The sequence below is a fragment of the Myxocyprinus asiaticus genome, chromosome 5 (genome assembly GCF_019703515.2).
Source record: "Myxocyprinus asiaticus isolate MX2 ecotype Aquarium Trade chromosome 5, UBuf_Myxa_2, whole genome shotgun sequence".
NCBI classification, from domain to species: domain Eukaryota; kingdom Metazoa; phylum Chordata; class Actinopteri; order Cypriniformes; family Catostomidae; genus Myxocyprinus; species Myxocyprinus asiaticus.
The window spans coordinates 40,028,992-40,053,713 of NC_059348.1; the positions used below are offsets into that span (position 1 = coordinate 40,028,992).

At 38.7% G+C, this 24,722-nt stretch overlaps 2 protein-coding genes across 3 annotated transcripts in view; both read right to left on the reverse strand.

Annotated features, from left to right (window-relative positions):
- Window positions 1–2,706, reverse strand: part of LOC127441277 (ski-like protein) — a 43,851-nt gene extending 41,145 nt beyond the window's left edge. For both annotated transcript variants that reach the window (XM_051698491.1, XM_051698492.1), the window contains exon 1: window positions 1,424–2,706. In XM_051698491.1, coding sequence (XP_051554451.1) covers window positions 1,424–2,539 — 1,116 coding nt within the window. In that variant the 5' untranslated portion in view covers window positions 2,540–2,706. The remainder of the gene's footprint in view (window positions 1–1,423) is intronic.
- Window positions 2,707–10,070: 7,364 nt separating this feature from the next.
- LOC127441280 (protein kinase C iota type) overlaps window positions 10,071–24,722 on the reverse strand; it is a 42,183-nt gene continuing 27,531 nt past the window's right edge. Inside the window, exons 11-18 of the mRNA XM_051698495.1 lie at window positions 23,283–23,369; window positions 23,004–23,139; window positions 15,459–15,546; window positions 15,149–15,274; window positions 14,960–15,039; window positions 14,607–14,696; window positions 12,597–12,712; window positions 10,071–11,964 (exon numbers count right to left, since the gene is read on the reverse strand). Of these exons, the coding sequence (XP_051554455.1) occupies window positions 11,877–11,964; window positions 12,597–12,712; window positions 14,607–14,696; window positions 14,960–15,039; window positions 15,149–15,274; window positions 15,459–15,546; window positions 23,004–23,139; window positions 23,283–23,369 (811 nt within the window). The 3' untranslated portion in view covers window positions 10,071–11,876. The remainder of the gene's footprint in view (window positions 11,965–12,596; window positions 12,713–14,606; window positions 14,697–14,959; window positions 15,040–15,148; window positions 15,275–15,458; window positions 15,547–23,003; window positions 23,140–23,282; window positions 23,370–24,722) is intronic.

Sequence of the window (24,722 nt, forward strand, 5' to 3'; positions counted from 1 at the left end):
AAACAATAGGATGCGCAAGAAACCTCCTAGAGGGAGAATTTGAGGGAAAGAAAAGGATTTGAGGCAAAGCGTGTACGAGGGCAGGTGCGAGACACTTCCAGAGAGCGACGTGTCAGGAGCTTGGCAGTTAACGGCTTACTGTGCGGAGCAAAGGTGTCACTGACTCAACTCACATTTCTGGGAGTTTGATATCTCACCCTTAACCGAGTGGAACAGAGACAACCCAGAGGGAATTTATCATGTGCGTATGAATCAATTTCATTAGTGTGTGTTACGGACAAGTGGGAGTGTTACAGTGTAACAGTGTGTGTGTGTGTGTTTGTCAGGGTGAGGTCAGTCTGTGTAGCAGATGTGTCTGTATGACTGATAGACTCAAGGTCTCTCTCTGTACATAAAGTGTGTGTTGGGGGGGGGGGGGGGACAACTGTGGTTAGGGTGCTAGACGAGACACCAGACGGTATATCCGGCACACTTGCATAAGCACACAGGAGAGACCGGAGCTTTTCTTCCTCTCTCAGATAGAACACAGTGTATGCCTGAGATCACTCACTCACATCAGCACTAACTAAAAATAACTGTGTCTACTGGAACATTACCACACTATCTAAAACCATTAATTGCTGCCACTTGTATCTGAAAAAATGCCAACTCTGACAGCAGCAACAGGGGGTCAATCTTTGCCATAACATGAGCCAGGACAACAAAAAAAGCTTTGGATTGCTGGCTTGGTCAAGGGGGTCATGAGACATGGCTGGTGAATGGGAATGAAACAATCCAGACCTTTTTTTTCCCCATGTAGGCTGACTTTTCTATAGATGCTAGTGCACTAGTACACTCTGCTGTTTTTTTTTTGTTTTTTGTTTTTTTCAAATCATGAAAGTGGAAGCATCTCCAGTGTTCTGACTTTAGTGCTTGTGTAATGATGCAATATGGGCATTCCCCAATGCAACTAATTTAGTACAACTTTTCACCATTTAATGGGCATAGAGGGCAGGCTAATGCTTTATAAAAAGGACATTTACAAATTCATAATTATGCATCAATGCAAAGTTACATGCAAAACTCCAAATGGTCGTGCTATCCCCATCCACCCAAAAAAGATGACCCTAGTCTGACCTGGGAGGTAGATAATGCACTTCCCCTTTAGCCAGACCAACTGGACTTCCCTCCCTCCACACATCCCCACTGAGCAAGCGTCACCTGCACCTTGCCACCCCATTAAATAGGGTCAACACTTGTTTATCAAAACAACTGCCCAAGAGCACATGCTGCCAGCCCAGACATTGCAAAAACAGCCTCCTTTGCACTCTTTTACACACTACCATATGGAAAATCCACTGGCGAACATGGAGCAAAACTTGACCCAACAAGCAATGGGGTCCACGTGAAAACAACATGATGGAAGTAAAGATAAAACACCTACTTTGTCCAGAGGCCTCTTTAGCTGGTAGTGAAACTTCTCCTTCATCTCGTCCAGCAGCTGTTTGAGTTGTGGCTCCTCTGAAGTACCCTCATGCTTGCGGCCCAGCTGTAGGTAGCAGGGCCACTTGGCTGAATCGAAGCCCCAGTGGCAGGTCCTCTTGTCAGGGGACTTGTGTGAGTGCATTACAAAGTTCTGTGGGGAAAAGAGCAGCTGGCATTCCATACACTGTATACAGGGGGCATCTTGCTGGACGTAGAACTGGGGCACAAACAGGCCTTGGCACTTGCCCAGACACTGGTGCTCTACCTGGAAACTGGCCTCACTCTCCTTCAGCAGGCCTTGGCCTGGCAGTTTGCTGTTGTGGTCAGCCGGGAGGGCAGCACCTGGGCGGAGCAGGGCGTTGCAGAGCCTCTGGGCGTCAGTCAGGGTGATGAGGCCACAGGAAGGTGCATTGAAGGGCAGGATGCCCAGCACCTTGAGAATATGCAGCTGTTCGGCATCACAGCGGGAGCAGTAAACGTAAAGTTCATCACACACAGCGTTGATCTGCTGCAGAGAGAAATCTCGCAGAACTGAATTGAGCACCTGGGGCAGACAAAGGCGCTTCTCACCCCCCACAACAAAGCAGGAGATGGACTCTCCTTCTAGGAGAGAGTGGGTAAGCTCTGTGGAGCTGTCGCAGGGAACCAAGAGAGGGCCACCTCCGAGGACTGGGGGAGATGATAGGGGAGCCATGCCAGTAGGAGAGGCACACTCTTGAGCAGATTTTGCTGAGAAAGCAGCAGGACCTCCCAGGGAGCTCTGGCTGCTTAAAGTGAATTGAGCCAGAGTGTGCTTGAGCCCGGCGCTAAGGTCTAATGCCTTGGAAGCTCCAACGACATGGAACTGCCTTGCTTCAATGTCCATTTCAGAGCTGGTGTGCTCCTCGCGCTCCTTCTTGACCTTTGGGGGTTTAGGGACAGTCTCCAGACTGTGGCGTTTCAAGTGCATCTCTGCCATTACCCGTTTTTTAATGGGTGCATCCTCTAGCCGCTCCCTGTAAAGCCTCTTCATGTTGCCTTTGAATGATGTCAGGTCTTTGAAAGGGGTTTTCAGACTCGTCTGGGGGCTGGCCATATTCGTTCACAGATTACTGGTCTTGTTAGGATTGAAAATGTTTGGCTGTTCTTCAAACACTACACTCTTCGTTTTCTTCTCCTTTCTCTATATTAAAGGCTGCAAATCCTTTTACGCCCAGCTACGTGCATGATGCAAGCATGATGCTGACAGAAAGGTCTGGTCTGTTTCCTGTGAATAGCACAACGTATTTTAGGAATTAATGGATTTTAAGAAATCTTGAGAAAAAAATATTTTTAAAAAATGCCAGACCTTACTTAATTAGGTGCCAGGGATCATAATTACAAAAACTTTATAATAAATAAATAAAATCAGTGTCAAGCAAGCCATACCAACAGAATGTGCTGGTTCTGTCAGGGCAATCTGAAACATTAATTTCATTTTGGTGTTTTTGTAGTGTTCAACCTAGGTAATATACTCCCTGTTGGGTCGAACGCTGTTTCCCCGTCGGGATCTGTTTCCCCCCAGCAGATCTGTATGGGGGGGAACAGTATCTGACGGTTACATTATCCGCTGTCAGAATGCGTTCCCCCATGCACAAACCTAAGCCTAACCCTTCCCTAAACCCATACCCTATCGGGGCTAGGGGAAAACAGATTCCGACGGAGAACACAATTCGATACAACACCTGACAACATTTTCATCTCATCAAGATAATCTCATTTGAGATCGGTATTGATCCAAACCCAGCTTCTTGGTGGTTTAAAGCGCAGTCGTAGTCTACTGACAACATGTCGAATCCATCAACACCGCTAAACGAGTTCATAGACTAACAACACAGACAACCACAAATATTTAAGAGACGAATGTTAATCCTGCCTAACCACTGCAGACTTCAAAGAGGATGTATGTAATAACTATATATTATAACCATATATGAAAATGATTAACACACTACCTATAGAGGAAACACTGACTGAACATTTTGATCGCAGATCGAATCGCAGATTGTGAGGAAACGGAATTTCCGAGCACGAACATGAAGGCAAAATTAGCGCGTGCCATTACGGTTTCGAGTTAGAAAACAGCATGGGAAAACGCGCTTTCTTCGTTAATCACATCAAGCGTCTCTATTTCCTGACCGTCAAAAAGAAGGCCAAATGCAATTCGGCCAAAATTAACACGGAACCTAAATACAGTTTCCTCGAAATAAAACGTCATTTTTGTGAGGTCTGCTATACGGCCGAGACTGACTCTGACCGCAACTGTTGTTTCGTTTCCCCGTAAAATCTTCAGGCAAAATGCTGTCTATTTTAACCCCAGAGAGACAATGTCACTCTTTTACACCCGCAAGGACACCGCGGCTCTGTCCTCGCCTCTATCCGTCTCTCCCCTCTCCTCCTTCGGCAAAAGCTGCGCTAAGCGCTCGCGGTGCGACCAGGAGACCCCACAATATCACTACAGAAATTATGGCCAACATTCATATATGCTAACCTGGGATATTAAAGCCCAACCATGTGAAACGAGCTTCAAAGCTTACATATCTATGACTGGTAATGACAGCTATTCAAGAGAATGACACCTCCCCAAAAACCGTTAAATAAGCATATCATCAAATGCACCTTTTTATTTGAAATATTAAACATCTGATACATAATGCTGAGCTGTCCTTTGGTTGATGATTTGTTAAATCATCAGCCTGAGCTCTCACCACGACGATCCGTCTGTGAATGTGGGCATGTTCAAACACTCGCTACGTGCATATTTTAAATGGCACATCAAAACAAATATCTCAAACAGCATACGTTACATCTGGTCGTTAACAGCACCTAATCCTAATTCTATATCTAAAAAATGGCTCGTACAGTCAGCGTTAGCAGAGAGGCTAGCAGCACCCGGGTGAACATGTAAACCCTTTAGCACGCGCTAACCGAGCTAACGCTATAAATCCATTTTTGAGCCCGAATTAAAACCTCACATACCCACTAAAATAACAAATAGTGTTTTAAAAACAACCAGAGCCTCTGTTGAACCACATAATAAAAGAACACAGTGTATATGTAGGTATGTTGACGGGTATTTTTGAAGGGACTTGCCTCAGGATGATCGCTCCAGATCCGCTGTCTCTCTCTACCTCGGTCTGTCTGACCGTCAGTAACACGCGCACAGACTGAAACCCTTCAGAAGCGCGAGCGTCACTGCGAGAGAGCGCAAGAGCAGAGAGGATGTCGCGCAGTCTTGTCTGTCTGTCTGTCTGTCGCCCTCTCCAGTGCATTGGTGAAGTTCACGTCAGACATAAAGGGAGAACATTTTGTATGTTCAGCGTTTATAATGTGCCATCTGTGATTAAACGACAAATTGTGCTACTGGCGCAGCGTGCCGCAGTCAAGGGACTTCATTTGCTTATTTAGGTTAGGCTACATGTGACGAATGGACGGAAGTTTTGTTAAATATTGGTTTTCGAAATAAGGGAGTTTCGTTGTCTACGTCTACGGTGTTTCTGTTTGGACATTTTATAAAATGGGGTCACTTTATGATAAATTTGTTAAGTATTAATCAATCTTGAAGTGTACAGAGAGGAGTGAATGCAAATTGAGAAGTCATTAAAGGAATAATCCGGGTTCAATACAAGTTCAATGGACAGCATTTGTGGAATATTGTTAATTACCACAGTAATAAAAAAAAAAAATTTAAATAAAAAAAAAAGAAGAAGAAGCAAAAATCTGGGTTACTTACAATGGAAGTAAATGGGGCCAATCCGTGAACGTTAAAATACTCACTGTTTCAAACGTATAGCCACAAGATGTACACAATATGCTCTTTAACATGATTTTAGTATGATAAAATCACATACTTTACTATGTAATGTTATATCTAATTTTAGAACTTTGTTGCCATGACGACGAAACCCTGCTAGCCCACAAAATGACGATTTATAACTTCACAGCTCAAATAATACACAAGTTTTAATAGAAGAATTAATGCAAATGCTTTTATAAAATTATAAGTTTTACATTTCTGACTTTAAACCCTCCAAAAATTGGCCCCATTCACTTCCATTTTACGTGCCTCACTGTAACCTCAAAATTTTTTTTATTTTTTATACAAGGCGAAATTACATTTTTGTGATAATTAACATTATGCCACACATGCTGACAATTGAGTCTAACTTTTATTGAACCCGCAATGTTCCTTTAAAGGTACTTCAATGAATGAATATAGGGTTCCCGAAAATGGAAACATTCAAGGATTTTAGGCCTGGAAAAGACATGGATGTTAGTTAAATATTTCAAAACTCAATCAAAATGTTTGGGAACCCAGTAATACACTTATTGTCATGTAGTTTGATGAATAATGAAGGGCTATGTGAGCAGATGTCTGTAAATGTTTGAGTAATGACACAGGCTGTGTGAAATCAATTCAGAAATATTGCCTACAGTGAAATTCCTTAAATCTTACCCATCGAATGCCATGTTTTGTGTATGAATGAGCAATGCCTTGCCAAAGACATAATAAAAACATCCAGAGCAAAAGTCTGAGGCACATTAAAGACACTAAGTATTGTGGAGCAAAGGTTACATCAACAGGTTTTTCATCTTTAAAACGTACACATGAGCGCTTTAAAAGAACATAATCGGATATGATGTTTGAATTGACCTAATTATAAACCATCCTGACATGTTAATAGACATTAGTTTGAGTAATGCTTGCCCAAATGGTGTGGGTTCTTTTCCTGAGGACATTAATAGCACTAGAACAACTCTGTGGCTGAGTAATAGCCTGGAGCCCATCCAGCAGCTTGCTCAGTCCATGGGGTTTCCATCATCCAATGGGCTTCTTTATTTCAATAAACCCATGATGGGCTTCTGGGATCACCTTTGGTTCAGTATCCATCTCTGTGTGAGCCATTTGTTAGGTGTCATTTAAATGTTAAATGCGAGAGGCAGAGCTATGCGGGCCTGAATTCACCCAGCCCATTCGCAAACACCAACTGCATTAACACTTTTAAAGGCTTCTCCACCACACTGACCCAGGTCATGTTCAGGCAAAACAGGCTGGTGAAGGTTTTGATGTGCTTAGAGGTGTTGTGTTTTTGTTTAGACTGAGTGCTCCCACAAAAGAGTAAGGGGCTCTTGGAAAGAAAAATCTAACATTGTTTTGAGAATATCGCAGAATAGTGTTTTGTATTTGTCAAAAAAAAAAAAAAAAAAAAAAAAGCTGAAATCAGGTTTTTGAATTTTAGTGGTGTTTTTCAGTGGAATGTAATTCTCATGAAACCTGTCAAGACAATGTCCTGTTCCAATTATACTTCAAAATCAAAAGAAACAAATGAGAAATTATATTTCAGGACTATTATTGTGATTTATTTCATGGCTGTGACTTACACTCCCCACCCAACAACATTACCGCAACACAAAAAAGATGGTCTTCATGATACTTTCATTACTACACTGAGAAAAAAGTATATATTACAAAAATTGTGAAGTATTTAAACATCATAGTACTCTCTTTGTACTGCTTACAACAGCACCTTTTTGACTGTAATGCAATAAAAAATATTGTGTTACGGCAACATCATTGAAAACAATGGGAAGAGTAAAAGTAAAACACCCTGAGATATAGTGAAAACTGGGGGTAAAGTGTCCTGAAAAAAATGTCACAATGCAAAAAATCTCAATGGACCTAAATACAGACTTCATTTTCTGTATGCAAAATATTATTTCATATTTGTTTTGTATAGATTTGGGGTTAAATATGATCAGCAAATTTGCTTGACAGTTTTCGAGAGAAGAGTTTGTTTGAGTAACTGACATGAAATTTCAAGCATGGACAAGTGTCCTTCAGTGTGACATGCTACTTCATCTAAACAGTTTTAAACAAAATATCTCTAGTTCTTGTTATTATTTTGTATGCAGTTTTCATGACTAGAGTAATTGAGAATACTAAATTACTTTTGGAGAATACAACATAAGCATAGATAATAGTATTATGATGTTATTACCTGCTAATTAGTACATTAAAAATGCTTTTTTTCCCTTTTTTTTTTTTCCTTTCTTAAAAGAAACAGTGACCTATCCAGTAACCTAAAAATATACGCTTTTCCTTTTACACATATACATTTTAACCCAACTGTTTTTTTTTTTTTTTGTAATTAATGGACGTTATTTGTCAGTTACACCATTTCAATCTCAATTAGATTAATTCGCTCTACTATTACCAGCTGACTGTGATTTGAATATGATTGTTATTGTGTGCCAGGTGGTTATACAAAATAGTTTCTATGAGTCTAATGTCACCAGTCTCTGTGAAGTTTGATGCGTCGATGATCAAGCCCGTTTCAGTGCTGTTTCCACTGTTCACTGCAGATAGCAAGGTCAGCAGATGTATTATGAAAGCAGGTGCACCCACACACAGTGTTCTGTGCCTGAACACTAAACTAGCACACTGATATTTTTTTTCTAGAGGGTAATAACATCATCCCGGTATTGTGTAGAGTAATTTAAACTTAATTTGGGTAATTACTCTCCAATAGCTGAGAGTTCATATAAAGCTTGACATAAATGCTGGAGAATGAAGGATAAAGAAATGCTAAAGAAAATGTATTAAACTCCGATGGGCCACACAGTAAGTTAGGCAGCTGTCTTCATTACAGGCTATAGGACTAAGCCCTAAGCACCCTCCTGAGGGCATGACTTCAGAAAAAATCTATATAGAAATGCATCATCAGACAGCCAGACAAACAAACAAACGGTTATCGCTGTTACAAGTACAACTCTTGTGCTACCTGCTCTGAAAAGGAGTTTCAGGTTGTTGTTTAAACAGAAGATCAAAAGCCAACATACCTGGCTCCCTCCTAAAGACTCATTGAGAATGGCAGATGTGTGTTGTGTAAATACAAAAACTTTAAATAGTGGGGCTGGTGGTTACAACACAAGTCCAGACATGCAACACACCATGTAAATCATGCCAATTAAAACAAAAAATTGAATGGAAAATGAACAGAACGTATCTTTCTTCACTGTTCTCCACCACTAACCAAACAAGGTTACACATCTCTACTTTAGAGGGCAACTTGGCTTTGTCTTCCATAGGGAATAGTGTGCCCTGCTCTCTCGAGACAGAGGACACAGAGACAATGTCACAGAGCACAGCCTGATACAGAAAAACATTCCCATTCACTGGCCCTCATGGATTTACGGTAATGGGCAAAGTCATACAAGGTGAGCCATCATGAGGTGAGGTCCTCAACCATCTGGCCAAAAAGATGCTGCTCCACATGCAGGCATGTTGTACATGTTTATTTAAATCACAGAATGTGGATGCACATGGATTTAATTGTTTAAAATTTTAATGCTAAAATCAGATTATGTATGCATGGAGGCCACCAGAGTAAACTCCAGTACACATCACAGTATGAGCATTACATTTTTAATTTCTTGTTTACATATCAGTCAGAAATTTGATGCAGACCATTCAAGCATTAGAAAATTACAGCAATGGAAAAGAACTGGATTCTTCACTGACTCTCATGACCTGGAAGTAGGGACTTTTTTTTTTAGCTCAGTTTTAGTCTACAGATTGTTATGTGACTTGTCAGTTTGTGACTTGGTACTGACGTTAGCTATGAAACAAGATATGCTGTATACAACATGAACTAACCCGAGATGACAAACATTCACTTTCCTTGATCACTGTGATAGGTTTGGACCACAAGCCTGGTGACCAGAAGTGTAAGCAGCGAAGTACAAATACTTCATTACTGTACTTCAGTATTGAGTATTTGTACTTTCCTCAAGGATCTTTCACTCTTACTTCACTACATTTCTAAGAGAAAATGAATACTTTTACATTCCAGGCCCTCTTTTTTACTTTTGTGACTGAACAAAGCAAAAAATAACATGTAACATGTAAACTGTATGTGGCTTGGTGATACTTATGTCCAAATCACGAGCAAATCATCTGAGTCAATTCTTTTGATCAGTTTGATTCTTTTGGTAAAATCGCTTCAAAAGGCAGTTTTAATTATTCATTTTGCGAATCCATTTGAGGTTCTGAAACAGAATCACCCAGAACACTGGACAGCGGGTGATATTTCTCCACATGGGAATATAAAAGAAGAGACTGTTTAATATGAGTTTTAATTAGTTTAATTTGGCTATAAAATAATTTTATATATAGTTGGGCTTAAACATTAAGAACATTGTGAAATGCTGATTTAGTTTTGAGACATTAGTTCAAGTCTACCGCCCTTCCAGGAAAACTGTTTTTATGTTGGCTAAAAGTTTGAATTAAAATTGGTTACCATTTATATTTAACCAAGGTACCATATGTATGAATAAACAATGACCAGATGTGCCATTTACTTGTAATTTTGATCCGTATGTACATTTAATATCATTACTTTAAGAACGGTGTATTTTTCTCATGAGCTATACTATATGCTATATATCATGGAGTCAATTTCTAAAAAGGTATTTTTTCTTTTACTTAAGTATGACAATTCAATTATTCAATTTGTTCCATATAAAACAAAGCACACAAACTGAATATCAAACAGAAAGACACTGCTGATAACAAAAAAGACTGAGTGCAGTTTTTTTTAGTTTTTTATTTAACAGATGTTTCACCAAATAATAAAATATGAATAAATGTTTCTAAGAACAGTCATTAGTTTAGGTGCTCCTTCTGGGCAGAAAATTAATTAACAAGCAACAAGAGTAAAAGTCAGGTGTGAATTTTGTCCAGTGAGGACAAAAAAATTGCTTTCACAATTGAGATTGGAATGAGAGCTTTCCTTAAAAACTTTAATTAGGTGTTACAGTTTATTCCTGTCCGTTGATAGTGTTTTTCAATGTGCATATGATACAGGGTATACAAAGAATAAAATAAAAAATGTCCAGGTGCACCTCAGCCCCCTGATGCTCCTTTAAAAAATATTAGCTCTTTTGGGGGGGGGGGGGGGATTATTCAAGGACTTTAAGCAAATCAGTCATTTCTCACACCAGGCTGCTAACGAGCAACTTACAGGTCAAAACCAGTGCAAACATCTGTCAAGCACGTTGATATCTGCATGGCAAGGAATCAGAGAGGGCACTGATGTGAACAAATATGTTAATTAGTGTTAAAGTATGTCATCATTTGGTCATTAGTGTCAAAGGTTCTTTCACTGTAACACAAAAAAATGTGTCCAGACATGATCTGTTTTCAAAATACACCACCCAAAAAGCTGGGCACCATTGATGGTGCCGTGAAGGGTAAACACAATCGAGGGCCCCTTAGTATTCTACGCATCTGATCTGACTGGGAATGCCCCAAGGGACTAAAAGAAAAAGCTTCTCTATGATTGTACAGAGAAACAATAAGCACACGTCCATCGGCGCTCAATTTGTTCCTTGTAAAAAGCAATAACAGAAAGCACACAAATGGAATATCATAAACAGAAAAGCTATGCTTCACAATTTACCACAGAAAGCAAGAGATAAAAGTGAAAAGAAAAGGTGAGAAACACTTTATACCTCATCTCTATGGAGACCACTTACAGGAACACGCTTTGCTTTAGTGTCTTGTTTTTGGTAGTGTTCAAACAAGCTGTTTTATTTTATGTCTGTTCTACACTCTTTCCCAACCATGTCCTCTCTATACAGAAACCATTCACAGTTTGTCAGTATATACATTGTCCATTAGTGTTTCTGGGCTCCCTGCTCCATTCTCACATGTTTGATACCTACTGATATTTTCAATCCCCAATCATCTTTAAACAATTCCTAATATTGATTTTTTTTTTATAACTCTAGATTCAAGATGCTGTGCACATACTATATAGATAACAATATTCTTAAATAATAATAAAAAAATGAAAACCAAGTATTACGTTGTTTTTCTTCCTTAATCTACACTTTTTGCAGAAGAAAATTGGAGCAGGAAATAAAAAAAATAGAAAAAAAAAAAAAAAAGATTATCCCATGTAATCTGATATAGAGTTTAAAAATGGCTTACTATACATGGTCAATGTTTTTCCTTTAATATGTACAAATAAAACATCATTAGTGGAGAAGCCAGGAAATGTGGCCTGCGTACCATCACAGTCATTTTCTTTGTTTGTACAGTAACCTAAAATTGACCTTCCAACTATGTTGGTCAATGCTCAAAAGCACTGTTACATTTGATATTATCAGTGCAGATTTTCACGATACAAAAATAATCAAGAAAAAAATTGACTTAAGGACTAGTGGTTACAAATGGCAGAAAGTGAAAGCGGTTTGGCAAAGTTAATGCATCAACTGGTCCCAACAAAATGACGTCAGGTTGTTTGTTTCCTGTCTTTTGACTGTTTGCGACCATGCAAAAATTAAAAAAGGCAGCCATGAGACGCAAGTAACAGAGACAGACGGGGCATTCACACGCACTCCTCCGCAGACATTAGCAGAGGGTTGATGTACTCAAACCCTTCAAACTCAGACTGGTCGATCTTCTTTACAGCATCACTGAGGGAGACAAAGAGATAATCAGTCAGTCTTACCTGCTTTGAGCAGTTGAACAGCCTGCCAGATTAAAAGAGACAGTTCATCCAAAAATGAAAATTCTGTCATCATTTACTCACCCTCATGTAGTTCCAAACTCCTTTAATTTTTTTTCTTCCGTGGAACACAAAAGGAAATGTTAGGGAGAATGTTAGCCTCAGTCACCATTTACATTCATTGTATCTTTTATGCCACACAATAAAAGAGAAAGGTGACTGAGGCAGTCATTCTACTTTTTTCTCCTATTTTTGTGTTCCACAGAAGAAAGCAAGCTATATGGGTTTGGAACAACACAAGGGGGAACGAATGATAAAATAATTTTTTCATTTTAAGGTGAACTATTCCTTTTAGTCACTATGGCTTTCATTTCTACATTTCATTTCACTATGCAATGTAGAAATGAGGGAATCCTGTTCAAAGAACTACAGTGTATCATCAGACATTGTAAATCTGAAGATACTTCCTGGCGCATTTCATTGCGATGAAACCAGCATTTCTGTGGTAAAGATCTGAAGCAGATTAATGGCGCTTCAGGTCTGATTCAGAAAGCCTGGGGCATGACACATACAGACAAGCAAACATGAACAGACACTTACTCATCGTCAGGCGTGAGCTGAATGGGCTCGTTGGTGAACTGGGCATCAAAGTTATCCAGCCCAAACTCGCCAGAAATGTTGGGCTTGAAGGGTGGAACCACTTGCTTCTGCTCCATCTGAAATACAGACGACAGAGTCAAATAACGACAATGAATGTGTCATAAAAGAGTCTCACACATGTGCTATTCTTACTAAATATTAATAGTTAATTGCATCTGGCTCAGGTTTGGAAAATAAGGCGTTGTATTTAATGCATAAACAAGAATCTGTTTAATTCTTTAAAAGACAACACTTAAACTTTGCTTTCAGAAGGGATTAAATTTTTAGACAAACAGATCTTTCATGGGCTTGTTCTTGTACTGTTTTTCCTCACTATAAACCTCACAGTGTGGGAACTTGCTGTAAGTCAAGGTCTGAGAGCAAGCAAGGAATCGCTCCCCCTGCAGGACGCCTTGGCTGCTACAGGCTATCTGTAGAGAAAGTGTAACCTGATCTCTTTCTAGTGTGCTCTCCCAGACCAAACTGTGACAAGAGGTCACTGTGTTGAGTCTCAATGACATTTAATCCGGCCTTACACATGATACAGTTCACTCTCACAACCCTCTGACAATAAATAAACAAATGACTTGACACCTTATCACTTTAATTATAAAACTGGCCTTACAAGTGAGTTCATTTTACGGCACAACCCTGAACCAAAACTAAATAAATGACTCTGGAATTTCTAATTTGCCTGAAATTATATTCACAAAAAAAAAATAAAAAAAATGAACCTATACAACTAGAGATGGTGAATGATGCTTTATAAAATAATTTAAACCTTAATGCAAATTAGAGTTATCATTTGAAACAGTGGTAACAGTTCTCACGATAAATTACATGAATGAGTAATGAAAAGACTAGGCTGGGCGATACAGCTAAAAAATGTATCATGGTATAATGTTTCATATCATTCGGTATCGATAATTATTGATACATTTTAATAACCTTTTTTAAACAAAGACCAGTAGAAAAAAGGTTTGAATTTAACCACTGTATTTTTAATTTACCCGCTCTATTAAGGCAAACAAAAAAATAATTTTAGTTTTAACAGTCAAAAACAAAATAAAATGTAAACAAATATCTTCTTTCTTATATCTTATATGAAGATTAAATAAATAAGTGTTAAAGAAACTCTTAACTTAATAAATAAAATGTTACAAAAATCGTTTGGAGGATTTCTCATAAGGCATTGTTATTGGAGAGTACCTCTCCATCGTGGACTGCTTGTGGGTTGTTTGTTGAGGTGAGGTAGATGTAGGTCGTGGTGGACAACATGCTGCATATTCCAAAGGGTGGAAGCGGTTAAGGTGATGAAATAAGTTGCTTGTGTTTCCGTACTTGGCCGGGACGGTTTTTTTTTTGCAAAGCTTACACACAACGGTGTTCTGATGTTGGTCAGACGTAAAGAAACCAAAAAACTGCCACACTGGCGAGTTGCCTTTTTTATTCACAATCTCCTCATCGTCGGCAGGCACGGCACTCATTTTCGCACGTGTTCTTGTGTTCTGATGTCACATGGCGATGGCGCAACTGGACCCCACAGTATAGCCACTTGTTATTGGCTGTTTGCTTGTCACTCGTAGCACGCTCCTTTATCAAGCCATATGATAGGCTGTTTATGATCCAGGGACGGCACACACTTGAGGGTTGTTCATGCAACCAAACTTCATGTCTATTTACATTTTAATGCATTTAAGTGAAACTATAGAGCGTTATATCGAACATTTTTTATATCGTTATCGATAAAGGTGTACCGTCGATAAATACCGATATCGTTTTATCGCCCAGCCCTAGAAAGGACAATTTCTCAAGGTCATTAACACCATTAAATAGCTCTCAAGGTTCCAGTCAGTCCACTGTTTAGTTTCATTATCATCAGGCTAAAGCAAATGACTTATGCTTCCTCTGCAATCTCACGCCAAAACATCCGATAAGTCAGATAAAGGAAGGAGAGATAACATGACTCACAAGGTCCCAGTCTACATTCCGGAAAAAAGGATGGGCCATGATGTCTGCAAAGCCTGTCTGAGGATGACATCCTAGGCGTTCCTTTGGCTCCTGCAAAAAATTAGCCACAAAGTGATACAGAAAACATAAAAAGAAAGAAGATGCCACAGTGTGAGAAGAAAGGAATAAAAAATAGACATTGAGAAACAGAAAAATGGAGAGAGAGTGAAAGAAGGCGAGGAAGTTTAAAAGAGGAGGAGAAAGCGAGAGAGAGAGAGAGAAATGGAGTGAGTGAGTGATTATCACAGCATTTTAACAGGTCTGTGTGACATAATGCCATTAGCATTGATCTGTATGGTCTGATCCCTCTTTACCTTGTTGAGGAATCCCTTGAGAACACTGGCAGCTTTAACTGAGAGTGATCTGGGAATTCTGATCTGCTTTTCCAAAATTACTGCAGACAAAGTGCAGGAGGCAAAAAAAAAACAAAAAAAAAAAACCAATTATGAGATGTATTAAGAAATAAAACAGCTTGTTGAAATGTCCATGCTTTAGTCATCTACCTTGGAAAAGGTAATCCTCTGTGTTTTGGTCAGGGTTATCAGAGCTGCCGACTATGTCAAAGGGTGACCTCCCAGCCATCATCTCAAACATAAGGACGCCCAGTGCCCACCAATCTACACTAAAACCTGTAGAAAAACACAAAGTTGTACATCTACATTTTTGATGCTTTGAAATGAGCATCTTACGACTTACACAAACAATCTCAAAAGGTAGGCACTAATAGCAATAACTGGATTAGTGCACAATAAGACAAAGTTTTCTACAGAAGGCCTTTGTGAAGAGGATTTATGTTGTGTGAATCGTGCTTACCATAGTCTTCTCCTCTCAGAATCTCAGGGGCGATATAATTGGGGGTTCCACAGAAAGTGCTGGTTGTGTCTCCTGGTCTCAGTCCCTCCTACACAAGAGATGAATATTGTAACCAGAGAAAGCCTCAGGCACACAATACGTCCCATATAGTTTACATAATCATACAATTTTTAATAAAATGTGAAATTACAATATACAGGGTTCCCACACCTTGACAAATGAATTTCCCTCTTGTCCCAAGGATTTTAAAAATCATTTTCATCACAGATATTTCAAGCCAATGTTACATTTTAGAGCTGAGCATAAATATACATATGTATCTTCACTATAAAAAGTTATATATAAAACTATATAACTTTTCCTTGATTTTTAAAGATTGTATTACCTTCTATTAGAGTTCAACTGATAGTGGATTTTGCTGATATGATAACTAAGGTGGTGGAAAAGGCTGATAACCGATTAAAGGAATATTACGGGTTCAACACAAGTTAAGCTCAATCGACAGCATTTGTGGCATAATGTTGATTATCACAAAAATTTATTTTGACTTGTCCCTCCTTTTCTTTAAAAAAAGAGATAAAATCGAGGTTACAGTTAGGGACTATGGAAGTGAATGTGGCCAATTTTTAGAGGGTTTAAAAAGGCAGAGATGTAAAGCTTATAATTTTATAAAAGCACTTGCATAAATTCTTTTGTTAAAACTTGTGTATGAGTAAAGTTGTTTAAATTGTCATTTTTACAGTCCATTTAAGGTTTGTTGACATTACATCGTCATGGCAACGAAGTTGTAAAATTGGCTATAACTTTACACAGAAAAGGTTAGCAAGCGATTTTATTACACTAAAATCATGTTTACATGATGTATTGTTTTTGTCATGTGGCTGTACATATGAAAAAGTGAGTATTTTAACGTTAAAAAATTGGCCCCCATTCACTTCATTGTAAGTGCCTCACTTCAAGAAAAGGAGGGGCAAATTAAAATTAATTTTGTGGTAATCAATATTATGCCACAAATGCTGTCGATTGTGCTTAACTTGTATTGAACCCAAAACATTTCTTAAATCGGCCGATAGTTTTGAAAATCGATTTATAACATGTAAAAAAAACAAAAAAAAAACGTAGTCTTTACTTACTATGACGGGTGTGGACATAGATGCTACAAGAGTCCAAAATTAATAAAATCCCAGATGCCGTTTATTGTGCAAACAAAATCCCAATAATAACCAGAAAAAAATAAAATAAAGATATGGAGCATAATGTGGGACGTCTATTAACAAGCCCAAAACACTCAATGGACTGTTATTTTGAAATGGAGACTTATCTCCGTTACAATGCTCTATATTAAAGTATTTACAAAGTTAAGCTTTTTATAGCCTATACATTTCACCAGATGAGGTTTAATGAGGAATATGGTTTATTATTATATTATTCACAAGATATGCAGTTGGAGACACAATGAAAAAAATTTTTTTTATAATAATTGCAACTATCGGCATAGATCTTTGCAGATAACTGATAGTCCCAAAAAGCAACTATCAGCACTGATTAAAGGTGCAGTATGTAAGATTCAGAAACCCTTGTTATTAATGACACCTGTGGCCGTTAAGTGAACTGCAGCCAGCTACCTGTTGCTCGTGCTCGTGCACACACTCCATAGGGACGTGAGAAAAGTGTGGATATAGGTCTGACTATGTGAGACTGTAGTTTGAAGTAATCACTTTTCTTTGCATGATACATTGACTGCATTTATACGATAGCCTATGTCGGCATTAGCTAGCTAGCCATCTTTATCAATAGCTGTTAGCTAAATTTGGTGGATGATGACAGTAGCTGTTTATAAAATAGACAGTACATTATAAATTTGTTGACACATTTCAGTATTGATGTGATTCCATCACAACTGTCATTGAACATTGTCTAGCATTTGTTTCAAGTGTTATTGTAGTTTACCTTGCTGAATAATTACAGATTAACATTGTTTATGTCGGTTACTGTAAATCAGCATACCTGACTTTTAGTATAAAGAGAAGATCACTGAAATTATTTGAAAGTTACGAAGCAGGATCAAGTTAGCTAAAATTATACAGATCAATCCTTATGGCACAATATTTCACATGCTTTGCAGTTATGTAAGCTTACCTGTCCAATAAGAAGAATGCCAATTCAGGGTCGGTTTTGATCCCCAAAACCGAACGAAGGTCCCTCCAGGAATCAAATGCCCTGCCGATGTTTACTCTAGTTTTTGCTTGACCACGATCACGTTCCTGCTTAGCCAGATGGGATACGGTAGATAAATGTTTTTTTTTTGGCTTACTCTGAGTTTGTGTAGGAGTCGATGTTGTGCTGGGAGCCGGACGTTTGCTGGATTCCATCTCTAAGATAATGTTACCTAGTGTTGCAGTTTGTTGTCGCTATTGAATAGCAGAAGAGAAGCACTGAGCCAAGGCTCTCGGAAGCGCGCATAAACGTCACATCCTTTGGATTTTCCCAGCAAAAGCGACCCGCTCCCTTTGCATGAAAATCAGTCTACAGGCTTTAAAAGGCAACCTAGGAAGTCCGGGAAGAGCTCATTTTTCAAGTTGCGTTACAAGCCGTTCACACATTGGCAAAAAATTTTTTTTACATATTGCACCTTTAATCAGTAAAAACGATATATCGGTCTACCTCTACCTTCTATGATTTCAGGCCTGGAAATGACAATTTTTTGTTGTTGTTATTAACAGGGGTGTGACGAGATCTCGTGCCACGAGGTCTCGCGATATTAAAACGTGACGATATTTCTCGTTGAGGTGAAAAGCTGTCTCACGATATCAGCATGACGGAGTGTGAGGGTGAAATTAGCATAGAAGATGCCCCCACCACTTTTAAATCGTTTGTGTGGCAGCATTTTAGGTACCCGGTGGAAACAATAAACGGCGACAGAGTGACAGACAAAACACGAACAAAGGGTGTGTCTCGTTTGGAAGGCTACGTCCTCCGGAGGTCGCATTTATCAGCCGCATACGTCATCGAGGCTGTCTCGTTTCATTTTTTTCGATGACGTATGCGGCCGACAAATGCGACCTCTGGAGGACGCAGCCTTCCAAACAAGACACAGCCAATATGTAAGCACTGTAAGAAAATAGTGCCGTACACCGCAGCTAACACAAGCACTATGCAAAGACACCTACAGAACCACCACAGCTCTCAACTAAAATCAACCAGGTCTGAAGAGACTCATGTGAAATCATACAGGAGAGAAGCCAGTCAGTTGAGTTTGTGGCAAAACCTTTTACAGTGCTTGCATACTGTTCTGTCTTTTACTGCATATGATAATTAATACTCAGAAAGTAGAACTGAAGTGACATTCATTACAAGATGATTAGTTAAAACATTTCAAAATGCATCTGCATTGTTTTGCATTTTGTGACTTTCAGTCGAATAAAAGACTATTTTTCCAGTCATATACACTACCGGTCAAAAGTTTTGAAACACCTGACTGAAATGTTTCTCATGATCTTAAAAATCTTTTGATCTGAAGGCGTATGCTTAATTGTTTGAAATTAGTTTTGTAGACAAAAATATAATTGTGCCACCATGTTAATTTATTTCATTACAAAACTAAAATGTATTTAAAAGAAAAAGTTTTTTAAATTGATGACTTGGACCAAATAACAAAGAAAAGCAGCCAATAAGTACCCAACATAGATGGGAACTCTTTTAATACTGTTTAAAAATCATCCCAGGGTGATGCCTCAAGATGTTGAGAAAATGTCAAGAGTACATGTCTGCAAATTCTAGGCAAAGGGTGACTACTCTGAAGATGCTAAAATATAACACAGTTTTGATTTATTTTGGATTTTGTTTAGCCACAACTTAATTCCCATAGTTCCATTTATGTTATTCCATAGTTTGATGACTTTACTATTAATCTAAAATGTGAAGAAAAAAACAAATTATAATAAAGAATGATTAAGTGTTTCAAAACTTTTGACCGGTAGTGTATATAGTGTTAAAATATCGTCTCGTCTTGTTCTCGTGAGCTAAGTGTATTGTCACAACCCTAGTTATTAACAATTTTATTGATTCCATATATATATATATATATATATATATATATATATATACACACATACTGCCCCTCCCTGAGAGCCTTCTAAAAAGGCTAAATAGCGGCCCCATTTCTTATTGATTGAATCCATTTTGCCTAGCCTTCTATGTGACAATTCTTCAAATGTCGCTACCCTGCCCATCTCTGCATACCACTCACGAAACAAGGGCACTCCAGCCAACTTCCATCCTCTAAGGATACCTGTCTGCCTATCATAACACCGGCCAGGATCCAGTCCTTCATGTACTTATCACCTATATCAATGACCACCCCATCACCTAAAATACAGATTCTGGTGCAAAATGAAATTGAGTACCTAATAAGTCACCCATAAAAATCTGGACCCTCAACCAGAATTCTTGTATCTTAACACTCCACCAAAAAACATGGGTTGTGTCCCCATCTTCTGATTGGCATCGGGTGGGTGTGTCTTTAAGACCCAACCTATACAATCTAGAGGGGGTCCAATAGAATCTATGTAAAATCTTAAATTGCATAAGGCACACCCTTGCATCTCTAGATGTAGACTTGATGTTTTTTAGAATCCTAGCCCACACTCCCTCCTCCAATACCAAGTTTAGATCTTTGTCCCATAATCTCTTGAGTGAAGTTGAAGCTCCATCCCCCAGATGCCACACTGATGCCTCATGGCCTTTTCCAAACTTAGTAATCACCACTTCCAGAGTATCTGCCGCTTTAGTGGGGTGTATACTACCCCCCAAAAATAGTACAGAGCAGGTGGCGCAGCTGTAAATACCTAAAGAACTGAGATCTGGGAATCCTAAAATGTTGAACCATATTTTCAAAAGATCTCAACACTCCACTCTCATATAGATTACTGAGTGTAGTAACCCCCCTCACAATCCACTCTGACCAGCAGAAAGGGGACTTATTAATACATAATTTTGGATTCTGCCATATGCTCGAGGCAACATTTAAATAAATGTCCGAATTAAACACTCTGGACACTTTAGTCCATACCGAGTGCAAATGCGAGATAACGGGATATAACTTAACTTCACCAATTAGTTTGATAGAAAGGCTTTGCAATGGTGAAATAGGGGCAAGAACTTCCTCTTCAAAACAAAACCAGGGAGGGGCTCTCTCAGGTGGAAGCGACCAATGAGCCAAATGTCTGAGACCGAATGCATAATAATAAAACAAAATCTTGGGTAGGCCTAGCCCACCTTTGTCAATCGGCCTATGTAATTTATTGAAATGTAATCTGGGACGCTTACCATTCCAAATGAAGGCCTTCGCTATGCTATCAAATTGCTATAGGGAGAGATTGTAGCAGGTAGTTGAATTTTGGAATACATTTAATTTTAATAACATTAACTTTCCCAATCATAGATAAATGTAATGAAGCCCACCTGTCCACATTGCTCGAAAAACTTATTAAGGGGTCAAAATTAACTCTGACTAAATCACACAATTTTGCTGGGATGGTTCCAGGGCAAGACAGAACAATAATGGGGAAAGTGTAAAATAATCTGAAATTAATCCATTTGTTTGCACCGCCACTACCGGGTGTCTATAAAGTAACTTAATCCATCCAATAAAAGTATTCCCAAAAATAATCCCATTCTACCATATCAAAATGCCTTATCAGCATCAAGTGAGATGGCAGCGACCGGAGCCTGATCATTCGCTATTGACCACATATTGATGAAATGCCTAATGTGATCAGAAGAGCTACGGCCCCGAATAAACCCTATCTGATCTATATGTTTAAGAGATGTCATAACTTTCCTTAATCGGTTAGCCAAAAGTTTTGACAATATTTTTACATCTAGCTGGATCAGGGAAATTGGACGGTAACTCTTACACTCGCTTGGATCTTTGTACTTTTTAAGAATCAGACTGATCCGGGCTTGTGTCATGATTGGCGGAAGCTTTCCATTCTTTAATGATTCCGTATAAACTTCTAACAAAAGTGGAGCCAGTTCTGTAGCATAAGATCTAAAAAATTCAGCGGCAAAGCCATCTGGCCCCAGAGCCTTAATTACCTCGTCCAGCTCCTCCAAGGTTATCTCAGAATCAAGAGAATTTTTTTGCTCAGTCGTCAGTTTAGGAAGTTCTAATGGTTCCACAAAGTTTCTAACATCTTTACCAGTAGACGAAGACCTGGAACTGTAGAGATCAAGATAGAATTCTTTAAAAGCATAATTAATATCAATGGCCGAGGTAAATATTTTACCACCAGCAGATTTCATTGTGGGAATGGTAGAAAAACCTCTCTCTGCTTTATATATCTAGACAAAAGCTTCCCTGCTTTGTCCCCTGACTCAAAGTATGAATGTCTTGAACTGAATAGCCAAAACTCCACCTTCCGCGACTGTATGAAATCTGTATTTCAATCGGGTCAATTCTCTGAGGCCATCAGACGACATTCGGTGCTTCAGCTCTGCCGCAGCATTTTTAATATTCCCTTCCAAATCCACGAGTTCTCGTGCTTTAGATTTCTTGATGAATGAGGCATACTGTATGATCCGGCCCCTAAGAACCGCCTTAAGTGCCTCCCAAGCCACGCCCACAGAGGATACTGAGGACCAGTTGGTCTCCATATAAACAATTATTTCAGCCTTTATCATTTGCTGGAATTCAGGATTTTGCAAAAGGGATACATTAAAGCGCCAACTATATGATTTATTTTTCTCCGTATGTGGCAACACCTCTAAAATCACCAAGTGTGATCTGAGACTAAAATGTTTCCAATTGAGCAATCAACGACAGAAGAAATGAGGGACTTAGATATATATATAAAAAAATCTATTCTAGAATAAATTTTATGGACTGATGAAGATGGGTTCAAAAGTCTCCAAATATCTGTAAGACCAAGATTTTTACACATCCTGTGAAGCGTCAATGTTGCTCTAGGGGGCTTACACATTTTGCTTCACTATGATCAAGGACGGAGTCCATCAAAAGATTAAAGGCTCCTCCCAAAATTATATCATGAGGGGTGCCAGCGGCTTGCAACATCCCTTCAAGATCTATAAAAAAGCCATGATAAATCAGCGTAAGGTGCGTTAATATTAGCCAAAATCAACCTTTGCCCCTGAATTTCAGCTAAAACAATAATTACTCTTCCTAATTTATCTTTAATCTGTTTGAGACATTTGAATTGTTATTGACATTTATTTACCAATATAATGACTCCCTTGCTCTTGCTGGAGCCAGCACTAAAGAAAACATGCCCACCCCATATCTTCCCAAATGTTTCCGCTTCCTGCGGAGAAAGGTGTGTTTCTTGAAGAAACACTATATCATATTTCTTACGTTTAAGAAAAGAAGTAACCTTGCTTCTTTTTATGGGGTGCCCCAACCCATTGGAAATGACCATTTTAATATTCCCTGATATTTCCAGGTTTGACCGTGGGAAAACCGTGAATAAAAAAAGATTAAAAACACCAATGGCAAATGCACTACTATAAAAACACACACACTCTCACCTTGCACATGCCATAATCTGTGAGTTTGATGTGTCCCTCTGACTCCAGCAGCACGTTGTCTAGTTTCAGGTCCCTGTAGATGATGCCACGTTCGTGGAGGTAGTTCAAGGCAAGGCTGATCTCTGCTGAGTAAAACCTGCCAGCAGTGAGAACAAGAAAAACTACCTCATTTGTGTTTCTGTTTCTGTGGTAACAGGAGCAGTGCGTGTCATTCAAAGATTCAAGCTGTTCACTAACACTGAACCATGTTACACACTTGACAGCCTCCATTACTCATACCTGGCATGCTCTTCCGGAAGTTTTCTCTGTCGCTGCATATGGAACATTAGATCACCTCCGTTCACATACTCGATTACAAAGAATAGCCTGTGAAAAAAAGATAATCAACCCTTACCATAAAAACCCAAGATTTCACACTGTTATTCCTCATCATATAGGCTTTGTTCACACTGCACACAAATCTGATTTGTTTTTCTGATATTTTGGATTGACTGTCTGGAATCTGATCAGTTTGTTCAGAAAGTGCAGTCAATTTCCAGTGTATTAACATTGTTTGCTATAGCAATGAAGCAAGCATCAGCACAATGCGAAAAGACTTCCTCACACATAAACAGAGTAGCTGTCATTGTGGAAATAGAGGACGGAAAACTAGAGATTCATGTTGACGTCTATCATGACATCTCACCACAATGAACTCACAAGGTGCTTTAGAGAACACAAGCAAGATTTTATACATTCATGTGTATACTGTATCGAAAAATGCTAATTTGATCACTACATTTGGTGAATTTCGCATAGACCGCTTTATGAGGAAATAGAAACAATACTTAAAGGTGCTGCAAATGATTTTTTTCATGAAAAAGTATGCAAAAAATGATCCTACTGCCTTAAATATATTAATGAAATAAGAGTCCTGAGATATCTTACCAGTCTCTTTGACAGTTTGCTCGTTCTCATAGAGCTGTATTTGAAGCGGATCAATGAGGCTATGATTCATAATGTTTGTCAGCTGAGGGTGCTATTGTGCCACTGTTGAATTTGATAGCCACAGGAACAAACAATGCTGCTCTTTTGCTAGGTTTAATTTGCAAAATTATCTTTTGAGGGCGGGGTTTTGGGATGATGGGGCGTGGCTAATTCAACGGCTCAGTCACTGAAAGCTTCAGAATGCTAAAATCGCTTACAGCACCTTTAAAATCTGACCCTTCAGACTGAGACACAAATCCAAACAATTTGATTTTAATTGGATTCCAAACTAGTAACACATGTGGTTTGGATCGAGTTTGTAAACACAAGATTTCATAAATTTTTGTTTTACTATTCAGACTACCAAAAAAAAAAAAAAAAAGATATAATAATAATCTGAGTCGGATACACACAAAAAAAAGCTAATTATTGCTTATTACTAATTATCAGAACAATGCTAAATTGATGGGTGCATATGCAATCCCTGCATGACTTTTGGCAAGCTGCTTAATTTCAGTCAAAATGCAGAATCATTATATTCAAAAGATTAAAGTGTTCGTTCATCCAAAAATGAAAATCCTCTCATGATAAGGCATCCCAGATGTGTATGACTTTCCTTCTTCAGCAGAACCGAAGTGAAGATTTTTATAAGCAGATTTCAGCTCATGTTGTCCATACAATGCAGCGTAAAAGTAATCTACACGACTCCAGTCAATCAGTTAATGTCTTCTGAAGCAAATCGATAGGTTTGTG